Raw genomic sequence first — 14,271 nt, forward strand, 5'->3', positions numbered from 1 at the left:
ACATTTAGATCGAGAAATCTAGTCCCACGACTCATTTTATGACCAATTTTAGTATCATCACCGCTGACTAGCTTGCGTGTTCATAATCACGAAGATTCCGTGACTGCTACGCGTAATACCGCTGTACAAGCGGGCTCGTTTGCGTGAATGTGCGTCCGGTACGTGATCCTGGGGATCGCGTGAGTGATTGTAGACACAAGCAAAGTCAGATGATCGAGTTGTTATGATCTGTATCTTTTCTCTTGCTTCGGAAAAGTAAGTAAATCTTTAAGTTATTCTATTTTTAAGAAAAATCGGAAGTTATTTTCGCCACAGATTCAGTAAGTGAGGGTTGATGTATGAAATTTCTTTTCAAATGAAATCCTAGGAAGGCAGTAGGTGAAATCGTTAAAGTAAAGAATTCGTGATTCATAGTTTTATGTATTAGTTATAAACCACAAAATAAAAAAACATTGTTTTTATCCTTTAAATATTAACTGTAGTGAAGGGAGTATCAAAATTCGGTGAAATTTTTATTTCTATTAAAAATATTTTTATACGTTTTAGGGTAATTTATAACTTTTTAACTAGAAATTCTTACATGAACTAGAGACTTTGACATGTCATTCTAGTGATGGTAGAATTAAATACGTTGCGTGAATTTCTGGCAAAATACCCTGGTTATAATAGCTCTTCAGCGATGTTGACCCAATCGTACATACACAGCACGACATCAAAAATTCGGCAAAAAAAAATAAAAATTCAGGCAAACAAAGAAGTATAGGTAGAGCAGTGACATTATCAAAACATCTTAGACATACTTTTTATTTTCTTATTGCCATTTATTTTTATAGCGCGTTTGAGTCGTTCGTGACTAAAAATGCTGAATAGTCTACCTGTCAAACGGTGTTTGACCAAGCTCATCTCTGATTGGTCGGTTCTAACCCTTATGATAGAAAAGCCCTCCCCGCGCAAGCCATTTCCTCGTCTTCAAGAAGAACGTGCAAATGTAAGCAAGCTACTCCAGCCGTAAGGTTTGGCCTGATAAATGTTGTTCTTAACCTGTTCGTATTTGTAGCCTAGTGTTTTCGATGTTACAGATTTATAGAGCGCAAAGAGATTTTTGTATTTCGGCGGAAACATTTGTTTCAACCAGTTGTTAGGCAGTGCTGTGATCGTTTTGAAGTCACGAGAGCTTTGTACACTGCGTGTTATTAGGATATACTTTTAAAAGTCTTCACGATAAATAGTTCTAGCTAAGAGTCTTTTTTTTCTATGAACACGGTCTTTGGCTTTGTGTTGTCGTGTTTTCGGAGGACTAATGGCGGCAAGATTGATTATACTTCGTTTCGTGACTTCACCCTAGCGAGGTGGCAACTATAAGTGATTATCATTTTAGAAAGTTTGTACAAGGGTACACAGACACCTTTACATGTGAATTATCTCGAAGAAGCGATAACAATGTAGGTAAAATAGGCTTTCTTCGACTATCGTGCGGCCTTGAATCTGCCAAAGGGAAAAGTAAATAGACAAACTCGGGCATGAAATTATTCGGCCAGCCCCTCGCGTTCTTCTCGGTCGAAAATGAAATTAATTAGAACATTGTGAAATGTATTTCGCTCTTTAAGCTGGGCAAAGTCTGGAAGAAAAACAAGGAATAGAGAATAGATATAATTTCAACCTGAGGGGCACATATTGTTAAACGTTCGTCATTCTAGAACATTCTTCGACGAAACGATAGCGTCACTTTTTATTGATATCAAATTAAACAGCTCTTTGTCTGAAAAGCGAAAACTTAAAGATTCCTTCCTGGTTACTCGCATTTTCTTGGATCTTATGTTAGCTCAATTGAAGTCTAATCAATATTTTCGGGAAAGGTTCTTTTCTCAGAAGTTGCGGCTTTATGGATTTATGTGTATGACAAAGCATGAAGATTATAAATCCTACATCTATCGCTCGTGCCTCGTGGTTCGAGAATTTTGTCTTTTTATATGGATGTGCTCATGTTCGTGGGTAAATGCTCAAGTCAAACCAAGGTAGGACTATGCAATATTCCGGGAAGCATTCAATGTTAATTAACCATGTTTTTTTCATTTTTCATAAACGGGGAAGTAGAAGGAAGCACTTTGATCTTCGTTTCAAGGACCAGTCTGCTGCCCCACTCCTGCTGTTCGAGCTGTGATGCGAACTGTCTATGAATAAACCAAGCCCTTTCATTTTCTCTGTGACCTCGAGTACGTAATGTTTGAATTTTAAGGTATTTTGTTACTGCAGACATTCTAAACTCGCTTGGAATGATTGAATAAGGCTTGCACCGTCAGTCAATCTATGTGGTGATTTAAGCACAGACTTAGCCGAATACCGCTAAGGAATTTCCACATTTTTTTACCTGTAAAAGGTCCTTTATTTCTTGAAAGACGCAATGAGTCTTTAGCTTGTTTCTGTTACGGTAAAGAGGTCAAGGCACAGGGAAATCGTGACACGCTGTCGGCGGCGGCTACAGATGGAGGTAATCGAGTTATGTCGCGATCCTAACCTATCTTGTACTATAGCATTTCTTTATATCTTCTGCTCATACTTTTTTTTTATCGATTATGTAGGAAATGATTAGCAGAGATGCACCGTTTTTACCCAGAAGTTGTTAAAGGCACAAATGGTAGAGTATTTTGAACATATATTGCATGCTTGAAACTCGAAATGTCATGTACAAAGTACAAATGATGCATATTCTCGGGTATTGCTGATTCACCGTATAAACTAAGATGATTCTATAACTTAAGAATTATTAAGGTACATAATTAGCTTTGGAACAGTGTAAGTTTTGCAAGGCATGCCACAAGCGCCCTTTATTTTCCCTTTTTGCTGACTTCTTCTCTTACGTCGCCATTTTGGTATCACTGTTGAATGCAAACTAAATGTTTCACTACCACCAAGGTCAGATTGATCCGATCAAAGAAAAATAACAGATATTCTATTTACTGTTAACCCCCATTATGGCGTTATTCTCTTATGGGAGAGCATCTCAGAAGAGGTTTAGATTTGCTACTAGAAAATGTGCTTCATAATAAACCGGATGGTTTCGGCAATTAAGCCATCTAACTTCTTTGTCCTCACTTCCTGAATATGTCTGATATTCGCGCCATGCCAGCATTTGCCCAAGCTTGAAACAGTCCGGCAGCTAACCCAGTAGTGGCTAACACACTAAAAGGTATTAGTAAGTTGCAAGCGGGTCCCTTTATTCTTGCAAACTCCTTTGTAATATTTGCTAGAGGCAAGCGCGTGTTTCCCGTTTTGACTGCAGGGAGCTTTATGCTTTCGACCACCCTGAGACATAAACTTCGCGGTGTGATCAATGGTTTTCTATGCTTGAGCGCACGGTGGGAATGAACAGTTATCTCCTCTGGCTAAAACCGTTAGATCAGTCTTTCTCGCTATATAGTCACTGCTTCTGATTCAGTGCAGGCGTGTGTTGGTAAGCTATAGTATGGAAAGACAGGTGGGGGAGAAAGGGACGAGGCAATTATTTCTAAGTCACTGATTTGACGAGGAAATTATTTTCTAAGTCACTGATTTGCTAACCAGACGAGCAAAAATAGGAACAACCATAGGAAATAGGAAGACTGTTGACACGATAAAAGCTCAGCGGACCAGCTACTTGAGGACTGGAGATACCATAGATTAGAAAGACTATTATAAACAATCACAGGAAAAACACGGTTGACACGATAAAAGCTCAACGGATCAACTACTTGAGGAGATACAATAGATGAGAAAGACTATCAGAAACAACAATCACAGAAAAACCATTGACTAGGTACAAGCTCAGTGGATCAACTACTTGAGGACTGGAGATACCATAGATAAGAAAGACGATTAGTAACAATCACAGGAAAACTACTGACTACTGACTAGCTCAGTGGATCGACTAATTGGGGAATGGGCTATAGAAGACGACGATTACTATCAAAATAGCTCAGTGGGCCAAGTACTGGAGACCAGACGAGAAGAGTTGCGTGACATACCTGTGTCTGCCACCTGTATTTCTATCACGTCAGATGAAAGAAGTACAAGTGGTAGGGAAGGGTGTGTCGATTGACAATGGCGGCTTATCAAGACACGACCAATGTTGTAAGGGAGGAGGTAGATATACAAGAATGCAGCAGCAATAGTTTACAAGCTTCGAGGTAAGGGAGGGAGTAAGTTTGTTGGTAGGCTGTAGCCGATCTAGGGGGAGGGTTTAGGGGTTTTAACCCCCCCCCCCCCCCTCTATAGGTTGCCAGAAAACCAAATATATCAAATAATAAATAATAATAACCTCCCCCAACCTTTGTCACTGGGCCTAAAAAAACACCCTCCTTGAGAGGCTAGATCCGCCCCTGGTAGGTGGAAAAGTAAAGTCGAGGTCCAGAGGGAAGGTGGGGTTAAGCAGGGAGGGTGTTGATACCTGGATTTGAATGTCTGTGTTAGTAAGGAGCACAGGTTATATGGAGGGTTGGCGGACTTTCTCTAGCTCCATCAACTCAAAGATAGTTGTTCTTCTTCTACTTCTGCTAGCAGAGCTTTCTTCCTGTTTGTTTCAATTCACTAATCCGTGTCGAGTCTCTGTTATTTCGCGTTCCTTTAGTACAGACAAATGAACTGATAGAAGAAAAGAAGAAAGCTTTGCCAGCAGTGGTTTGTTCTTCAAGATATCTTTTACATTGGTAATGTGCATTTTGGTGAAAACAACGGATTTGAGATCTTTTGATGAGAATGGGCACAGAGTACCTGTTAGTGATTTCTCCGTCCTTCAACTCTACTTGTCTAAACAGGTCAGACAGACTCGAAAACAAAGACCCAACCACCCTCTCTTACTGCATTCTACGTACTACGGTACCCCTTTGTGTAAAACATCAATGCCAAAGCCGAAATAGTATGAGGCGACGGTGCAATCCTTCAACAGTCACTATGTTATCTATTGAGCGTTAAAGCTCTCCTTCTAAGGCAAAGCAAAGATTCCAAAAAGCCCCATCTCAATAAAGCTACGCCCCCTGTCCTTTTCTCCCCTTGATTCATACAAATTAGCACATCACGCAGAATAAAAAAGACCATCAATACTACGTGAACCAAGGAAATCCTACCGTTCTAACCCGATGCAAAAACAGCTCCAGCAATGTTACATGTAGACTGCTAACAGTCGCCACTGTGTCGAGCATTTTACATCTCGAGAACTAAAACGTGACACAGCGCCGGCTGCTTGGCTATGTTACGAGTTTCGCAGGTCTAACACGTCATACAACACGGTGGGCAAACAGGCAAAAATCACAACATTGTTGAACTAACAATTCAGATCTTGAAATAACAAATCTTTATTATCATCAAGGCATTAGAAGTCCAAGGCATGCAAGCCACATAAATGCATCTTTTTATAAATAAAATATATATATATATATATGATTCAGCTGCAACTATAATCAAACCTAATATATGAGTAAAACTGGATAGGGATTCAAATATTAAATAAAATTCCTAAAAAAAAATGCAAGCAGAACGATTGTTTTTTTAATTTACAAACTTTATAATTTTTTTTGTTGTTGCTGTTAAAAATATACTTTCTTTTTACGCAACCTTAAAAGGCAGACTAGGTGAAAGGAAATATTCATTTTTCCCTATTTTTCGGTCACGGCTGGTGATAACGTCAAGCCAGTGCACCCACATATCATCTCTTACTTTTTGCAGAACTAAAACGCTTCCCCAAACAACAGCCAACCCGATCTACTGTTAAATATCTCTTGGTTTTATAATTGGAAATGTCTTTTATAATATATTTTTGCTCTTCTATTTGTAACCCTATTCCCAAAAACTTTGAATGAGTTAATATGCATTTTCATTGAAGCGTCTTTACATGTACTGACTTGGTTTTTTATCTGTGTGAACAGGCCCAATACTGTCAGGTTAGAGATTAACGTCAGTATTGGACCCCACCTACACCTTTTTGTCATTTGCGATTCTTGGGTGGACCTCACCTGACACTGTTTTGATTTGCGATTCGTGCCAACGCATATCTCCGGCCGTAGTGCGAATGAGTTTGCAGCGCCTCTTTAACGTGAGGATGACATCTCACCTAATACTGTTCCAAAAGCTGTTCTGATTTGTAAGTCGTTGGTTGATTCGTGCCAGGGCATTCGAGTACCTCTCCGGCCACAGTGCGAAAGAGACTTTATAGCGCATCTTTAAGGTAGGGATGGTCTTGATCTGCCACGGTTGGTAGTTGCGGTAGTGGATTGGAATCCTTGCCTTCTTCGGTCTCTTTTCCATTTCACCCTTCTCTTTTTTGCTCTTACTGAGTTTACGACGCTTTGACTGATGGTCATCTTCTGCCACACTCGCTTTGCGTTTTCTATTCTGCTCAATCGTCTTTCTTCTTCGATAAGTCTTCATGCGAGCCGCTTTTAAAGCTTTCTTCTTTAGTAAGGACATGTAACTGTCTGATACTGTTAGGATATTCAAATTATTCAGGGAAAGTCGCTCAAACGTGACCTTTGCATCTAACAACGGAGATATTCTCTTCGTCCCGGAAGATGCGTAGTTGTGTTCTGCCATCATCTGATCAATGTTGCTTCTGCTGGGAGGGATACAGGTGTGTCCGGTTCTTTCAAGAACATTATACGACTTGGTATTTTTATCATACTCTTCCAGATTTCCCGCGTAACCTTTACTCTCTGTTCTTCGTGAAAGGTTGTACTTGCGTAAAAATTCCTCAATAGAAGCGCGCATCTTCTCATTCACGTAAGGCAAACCTTTAAGGCGTTCGCATGCGACGATTAGTTTAGAGGTTGGGGACATCGGTGGTCTTAAGATACTCCTGTCATGCTTGGGCGGAAAACACGAGACTCCAGTCGATTTTGCTGGGGAAGGACGTGGAATTCCTTTTTGACCTTGTTGAGCAACAAGCAAACGTTCACAGACGACAACCAATTTGGAGACAGGAGACAACGGGTGTCTTGAAGCACTTATATCTGGCGAAGAGCATGGAATTCTAGCCTCGTTTGGTTTTGCAGCAGTCGCAGTGTGGCAGACCGAATTTGTTGACGCACTTGATTCTGACATGGACGGAGAACATGCCGTTTCAAGTTGGTCTAAATCTTCTGTGCGCTCCAATGTGACAAGCAAATTAGAGGCGGAGGACAGCGTGATTGATAAATTTGAGTCTTTGTCGTGTGAAGTCCCTGACGTGTCTGATGTTTCCAAAGGTAAATCGTCTAAACGTTTGCATGCAACAACAGAAACGGAAGACATAGAATTCTGCCTGGGTGGAGAATACGTGTTTGCAGACCCGCCTTGTGCCTGATGAACTGATGATTCGGGCGGAATCTCTGATGTCTGAAGGTCTAATGGCTTAGGCCAAGAACATGTGGTTCCATTCTCAAGTTGTAGCCTGCGGTCTGATGATTCGAGGGGACATGCCATTTCAATCTCATTGGTTGAAATGAGTGTTCGTCTAACTGTCGGCAGAACAGCGGAGTTTGTTTCATCTCCTTGCCTTCTCGGCATCTCAGAGCTCCCTGTCAGATGACAATTTCGTATAGAACGGTAAACTGGCGTAGTGGCTTCCCCGAGAGGCTTATATAGAACCAATCCCTTTTCTCGGGCTCGGTCACTGGCCTCTTGACTTGCTTGAGACGGCAGCATGTTTTCTTTCGTCACCTTAGACGGCTCTTCAATAACAGAACATTGCGGCGAAGACAAGTACTTATTAACAACAGGATAGTGCCCCTCTGCTCTCGCCTGCTTCTCCGTTTCCAATAATAATGATGTGTCAGGTTTACTAAAGTAATCTAATGAAGGAGAAATACTCTTCAAGACCACAACAGGCTGTTGGAGGCACCAAATTGGGCTCGTTTCATTACTGAGCAGCGGCAAGAAAGATGGCGACCCGATAAGACTGCCATCGCTCTGTGACTTGCAGTCAGGCTCTGTAGAATCCTGTAAATCAAATTAGCCTGGTAAGTTTGGGTAGATCAATGTGGCTATGGAGTGTTGGGCCCTGTGTTTACAGCGCCAGCATAAGCTACGGCTACGCTCGATTTATCCCGAGACACTGATGATGTCGCTACTTAACAGCACCTAACATGGCGTGCCAACATTGAAGTACAAGCGAGCGGATGAAAATCCGGTAAAATATATTTTCTTTCGCTGGACATCGGGTTTCGACATCAGGTGCGTTCTTCTGATATGTGTTAGGCAATGCAGTTAAACAAAAATAGCTATCTGTGACTGAAGTATGAAAATTTATTAACGATTATTTGATTGTTACCCGATACATATACCGATATGCTTTGTGAGACTCGGTATTGTACAGCTGCATGTAGCGCCGGCGTGATTAGCCGTCGTAAATGTTGTTTATGTGCTGATTCTGTACCTCGCCCATAATGGCGCTGCCATCTTCAGGTGGTGGAGTTGGCGGGACGCGCAGCTCCTCGTCAAGTGTCGGGACAGAGGTTTTCTTCGGGTTCTCCACCGAACCAGAGCTTTTAGGCGAAGTATACGAGTTTAGTAGACTGTCACAGTCCATGCCCACGTCTTGTGTGGGAGGCTGCAACAGCTCCTGTGTTTTTGTGCCTAAGATGTTCTTCTCGGTGTTGCAAATATTGTTGAGGTTTTCGTATTTAGCTGTCGCAGCTGCGCTCTAAAGAAAAAAAAAACAAGTATCAAAACGTGGTTGCTTCCTGTACTAGTCTGATTTTTGGCGCAGAGGGTTTTCCTTTGGATTCTAAATGACGAGTGATGGTATTAATTGTCTCGTCATAATACTTGCGCACGCGCTAATCGCCCTAATTATCCTCTGCGCGCGATGTATCGCCTGGTTAGTCAAATGCCTTTTATTTTATAAAAATAGTTCATATTGCAACAAAATGTTGCTAGACGGACAGAATGCCAGTGACACTGAGTGGCGTGTACTCAGAATACACGAGAAAATATGTAGATATACTAGTTCCCGTCTTCATATTTTTTTTGTTATTGCCGAAAATTATTTGTGGTTACAAGTGTTCCAGCCACCTCTATTTTGTACCATGTAGTCGACTGATTATTCAACCGTACGAAATAAACCTGCAAAATTTAGCAAACATTTTTAGTCTGTGCATCAATTTTTTGTTTTTGCTTCTTTTTTTGTCTCTTGTCAATATTTGTTTGGTATTGTCGAATTTTAACGAATTTAACGTTAGTGCGCTTTTTTAGATTTTCCCGCCAAAACAGGAAAGGATACCCTCGATTTGATCCCTTTTGCAAGGCCAAGAAAATAAAAGTCACTTCTCAAAGCTCTGTGAATTTGAAATCTTATCTATGCTTTTGTTTTGCTAGACCACTATAAGTAAAATGTTATAAGGAATGAAATTGATTCAGACGTCGAACTGAACAGCCAAGTTTTACACCCAGGTTTTTTTTTTAAATGTTTATTTCTCATGAATGAAAAGCATAAACAATTAATATTGCTTATAAACATTTTTGTCAAATATTTTCTTATAGTATAATTAATACAAATAAAATTCAATAGTTTCGATGATCACAAGGATTCCTCAAACCTAACATTTTGCTATTTTTGTAATCCGAGCAATTTTGTAAACCTGGGTAGGGTGATGCGAGATTATTAGTCAGATAAACATTAAAATAAATATTTTATCAATAATTGTAAAATAAAATATCAATCTTTCTTTCTCTGTCTATCACACTTGTGGGGCTCTGCCAGCTCTAGAGATGTTGTTGGGGTAAGGGAAAAAATACCTTGCTCCTGAGTAGGGCGCAGAGCTGTTTCTGCGCATTAACAGGCATGTCAGATGGAAGAAGGCAGACCAGAGGCACTTTGAGAGAAGGCAGATATACTGAAGAGGTCATCACTAAAAATGTAAGAATATAAAACTACTATTAATATTGAATGAAAACATAGTAGCTGTAGTAGGTTACACATTCTAATATGGACATAAGAAAATCAAACTACTGACATGCACTATTTATACCTCCCACCACCACACATTTATCTTTTTAGGCTGGTAAAACTACTTAACTACAGTACACCTTCAGAAACTTGTAGTATATCAAATGTAATACATAGCTTTTTGTGCGTGCCAATGGAAGAAAACTACGCAATGGCAAATGGCTCTGAATTGATTGCTTCACAAGTGACGAGTGAAGCCAGGGACAATAAGGATTCAGCAAATGGCTTTCTATTTCTGTGCAATATCTTAACAATAATACTCATTACCTTTATTCTGATTAAGATCTATATTAGAGTTCATTGTCCACTTTGATGATGCTCCATCTTTGGAATGAACTTGAGAGTTCTGTTTCAAGAAAAAAAACTTGATTACTTTTCTGGTGTTTAAAATCCTATTTCACAGAAACTTGTCAGTGCGAAACAGAAAACGGTGATTGACCAATGGCAGTTCTACAGTATGACTGAAGGAAGAGAAAAAAGATATAAGGACATTTTTATGTACTCTTAGCATGCTTTGTTCTTTTATGCATACACGAAAATGACTAGGAAAATACATTTGCATTTACGGGTTGGCTCACAGAGCCTTTGATTTCCTGTTGAACTATTTAAGGCATGCAAAACACTAACAAAAACAATATGGAAAAATCATACAATTATCTTTGGTCATCAATGCCTTGCACTGACATTGCTGCACTTTATTCAACACCTTTATCTTTACCAATAATTAGTCCCCATAAACACCTCTCGGCTTAGAACTGCCATTTGCCATTTGCACTGACAACATTTTTTGAAATAGGTGTATATTCAATATGATTTTTTGTAAGCTTGCAGTTTATTTAAATTTTTTTATAACAAATTTAATAACATAACAAACATAATTTTTTCAAATTATTTTTTTTAAGAAGGGAAGCACTAATCGCAAAGAATAAAACTTGCAGCAAAATTTGATTGAAGAGCCCAAGTCAACCACGCATTTGTTATTTTTATCAATAATCACAAAAAAAAACATCTAAACACAATGTATCACATATGATTTAACCATGTTCAATTAAAAAAATTACTAAAATTTACCAAAATAAACCATAAGGAATTGTGAGCCAATGCGTTTAAAGACTAAATCACAAACAGTAAACCCTTTGCATAGAATCCATTCCATAAAAAAATAAGCTCCTTTCTATCTTGTACAGTAGGCACATTTTATGCAGTTTTATTACATAATGTTTCACATTTTATTATATTTTTTTAGGACAAGCATATATGCCCCATAAAGATTTGCTATGTTAATAGTCATGCATCATAATTAAGCATAGTCTTGGACTTAAGAATATAACAATCTTCTGTTGATTGCCTGCTTGATACTAAATAATAGCATTCCCAACTTGAAGTTTAAAATTTTATACACCAACTACATACATACAGCTAGATGGGCAGATTTTGATGAAGCTTTTTTTATAACTAGAATCATTATAAGTGATTGATCACCGTTGAACAGCCTCTTTCAGCCACCATTTTGTCATCCTAGAAAAGCACCTTGTGTGTAAAAGCATCCATTTCTATAGGCTGATTTGAAGAAGCCAATGGAATATTTTCGACTGAATTTGGAAAAAAGTTAAACTTTGTTTTTAGATGGTTATTTCGAGATTTTATCACATGCGCATTGAGGAAGCCAATGGGATATTTCAAATGAAATTGGAAAATAAAGTTAAACTTTGTTTTTAGATGGTTATTTCAAAATTTTATCACATTATGCGCATTGAGGAAGCCAATGGGATATTTCAATTGAATTTGGAAAATAAAGTTAAACTTTGTTTTTAGATGGGTATTTCAAGGTTTTACCACATTATATGCCTTCCAATATTCAATGGAAACAATAACAAAGTTATGACGGGGGTCCTTTTTTTTCTACATGACATGCATTTTCCATTCCATTCCATTTATCTTATATGTATCAAGCATTACATGTATAAATCAATTGCCTAATAAAAGAAAAAATTATAATTTTTTAAAACTGTTTGTATTCATTTACAGCAGTACTCTTTTAGAGTATACACTTCGCAGAAAGTGAGTCAGAAGTACATTGTATAAGGTAAAGACCCTTGGCCTTTTTATCAGACAGATGAATAAAGCTATCAACTGATTTATTCAGTCAAAGTATGTTGCGGTTGCTCACATACAATAAAGCCCTGTAAAAACTGCGCTAGCACCCGCCAGCATTGCTGGCGAATTCTTGCTCGACTGACCAAAAGACAAAGGAAATGTCAGAAAGTCCATTTCCCATTTTGACAATTCCTTCGTCCTATAGTCAGTCAAGCGAAAATTCGCCAGCAAACCTGGCAGGTGTTGGCTCAGTTTGCACGGGGCTTAAGTCATACATACATACAACATTTATACTTCATGTGCATGGCACAGTTTAGAGTGCAAAATCAAATTACTTTCAAAGAGAATAATATCAATCGTAAAGATACCTAAGGCAAATGATACAGAAAATGTTAGACTTTAAAAGTGTCTCAGGAATTTTTCACAAATATAATTGTTGGTACAAAAAACAAAGTATTAGGTAAGGTGATTTCAGCCAATCCGTACTGTTTAGCTCGACACAGTTGAAATCTAGGCAGTTGGAAAAACAAAATTTCAAAAGAAATATAGTTACTGAGTAAGGTAATAAAGTGTACCTTTATTATATTCATGAAGTGGAAAAAATTTTAGGGTGACATGTTGAAATAAAAAGAGGATGGAGCAAAGGACCTACAGTGCAGTCTAAGATGGTCAAGTAGATCTAAAAAATAGGGCAAGAAACAACCTTAAAATACTCCATATTTCGAACAGTTTTACGAACAGCACTACTACGAAGAGCAAATGAATACGAATTTCGTGTAAGAATTAAAGTTTCTATAGGGAGATAAAAAAATGTATCATAAGAGCAAATGGGAATCAGACAGACTTCATCATATGTTCAATATCTGAAAGGAATCCAAACGTTGAAATCTATCACCGCTCTAATGGATCGATGAATCTGTGTTATTGTCATTAAATAGTTGCAATCACCATCGCTCAATGCATTATCCTCACAATACTTTTAAGGGTCTATGATGGTTTACGCTCTGAGATGCACGAGGTACATGACAAAGAGCGTGCGTAAGTTGTGCATTCGTTTACCTTCTTCGAAAAAGCACTTACCAATCTCGGTTGCTCTTGTGATAAATATCCCTTGGACTGACAACTACCAGGCCTTTTTCTGTCCATGCTCTTCTGCATGGAACTGGATGCTTTGGTAAAAAAATCGAAGTTCTTCTGATCGAAATGTTATTGTATTAGAAAATAGACAAGGAATGACGTAAAAAATCTGCCAAGCATGAATCTCTTCACAGGATTATTATTTATCTGCCGTTATTTGACAGCATTTGTATCTAGATGTTGGCCTCAATATCCCAAGCATCTATCTACGTATTCATACCTCTAAACACGAGTGATGAAATAAAATATAGCGGTAGAATCGTAATATAAAATCACAAATATCTTTCAACGGAAACGGAAAAGTATGGCGGCCGAAGATCGTATGTGCGCATGCGTTATTTCATACGGTCAAGGAAACTGGGGAGAGTAAAGTACTGGCACGGTAATTAGGATATTTTGTCAGCGATTTCTTAATAAATAAACAAAAGTGCATCCCGAATTTGTGTTGAATATTGAACTCGGCGAATAAAATATTTCTAACCTTAATCCGAAATGTCTCCTGCCTTCCGAAAAAGCAAAATTTTTAGTTGCCTCTTGTTATATTTCTATTTCTCGTGTCTAAAAACTCTAGCGATCGTTTTCAACTGTCGAAACATTTGAAAGGTACTGTGTAACCATAGCCTCTTTAGTGTTCGTGACAAGTCCGAGCCCTCTCCGAACCTTTTTTTGTCTTCAACAGGGCGGGATTTTTTGTAGGAGAGAATGTCTCGAAGTTCGCGCACTTCGCGTTTGTTTATTTTTAGGTGCTGTTTTTAACGGTGAAATCAATGAGTCAATAAAAGGAAAAAACGGAAAAAGTCGGTTTGCGGTACTTACATGTTGTGCGCCAATTGGCCATGCATGCGTTCCCGGGCCGCGTCCCAAAGGTCATGGAGGCCTTTGAGCACGCCACGAGCCAACCCCAGGGGAATCTTTACTTCGACTTCCACCCCTCCACGCCCAACCGGTGCCGCCTCCGCACCCACCTTCTACCAGAACTCCCCACCCGGGTCTACTGCCGCGACGAAGACTTGACGCCCAAGAAACGCAACCCATGCCGCCGCCGCCCGCGCAAAACGCCCCACGCGGAACCCCGAGAAAGCAAG

General features: G+C 39.1%; 1 protein-coding gene across 2 annotated transcripts; it reads right to left on the reverse strand.

Annotated features, from left to right (window-relative positions):
- Window positions 1–5,311: 5,311 nt before the first annotated feature.
- LOC5504066 lies at window positions 5,312–13,525 on the reverse strand. 2 transcript variants are annotated; one of them, XM_001624969.3, is made up of 5 exons: window positions 13,130–13,525; window positions 10,220–10,298; window positions 9,742–9,854; window positions 8,381–8,647; window positions 5,312–7,944 (listed from the first exon to the last, which is right to left on the reverse strand). In XM_001624969.3, exons 1-5 carry the CDS (start codon window positions 13,205–13,207, stop codon window positions 6,079–6,081), a joined length of 2,403 nt encoding a protein of 800 aa, XP_001625019.2. In that variant the 5' UTR covers window positions 13,208–13,525; the 3' UTR covers window positions 5,312–6,078. The 2 variants fall into 2 exon arrangements, with proteins under 2 accessions (XP_001625019.2, XP_048580538.1); XM_048724581.1 differs by lacking the exon at window positions 10,220–10,298.
- Window positions 13,526–14,271: the final 746 nt, after the last annotated feature.

This window comes from Nematostella vectensis, chromosome 3, assembly GCF_932526225.1.
Source record: "Nematostella vectensis chromosome 3, jaNemVect1.1, whole genome shotgun sequence".
Lineage (NCBI taxonomy): Eukaryota > Metazoa > Cnidaria > Anthozoa > Actiniaria > Edwardsiidae > Nematostella > Nematostella vectensis.

Excerpts from the sequence above, each read along its gene's own strand:
- LOC5504066 (XM_001624969.3), bottom strand. The coding sequence starts at position 13,207 with ATGCAGAAGAGCATGGACAGAAAAAGGCCTGGTAGTTGTCAGTCCAAG. Across the intron at positions 9,855-10,219 it reads AGATCTTAATCAGAATAAAG|TGATGACCTCTTCAGTATAT; the intron begins GTAATGAGTATT and ends TTACATTTTTAG. Across the intron at positions 8,648-9,741 it reads GCGCCCTACTCAGGAGCAAG|AGCGCAGCTGCGACAGCTAA; the intron begins GTATTTTTTCCC and ends TTTTTTCTTTAG.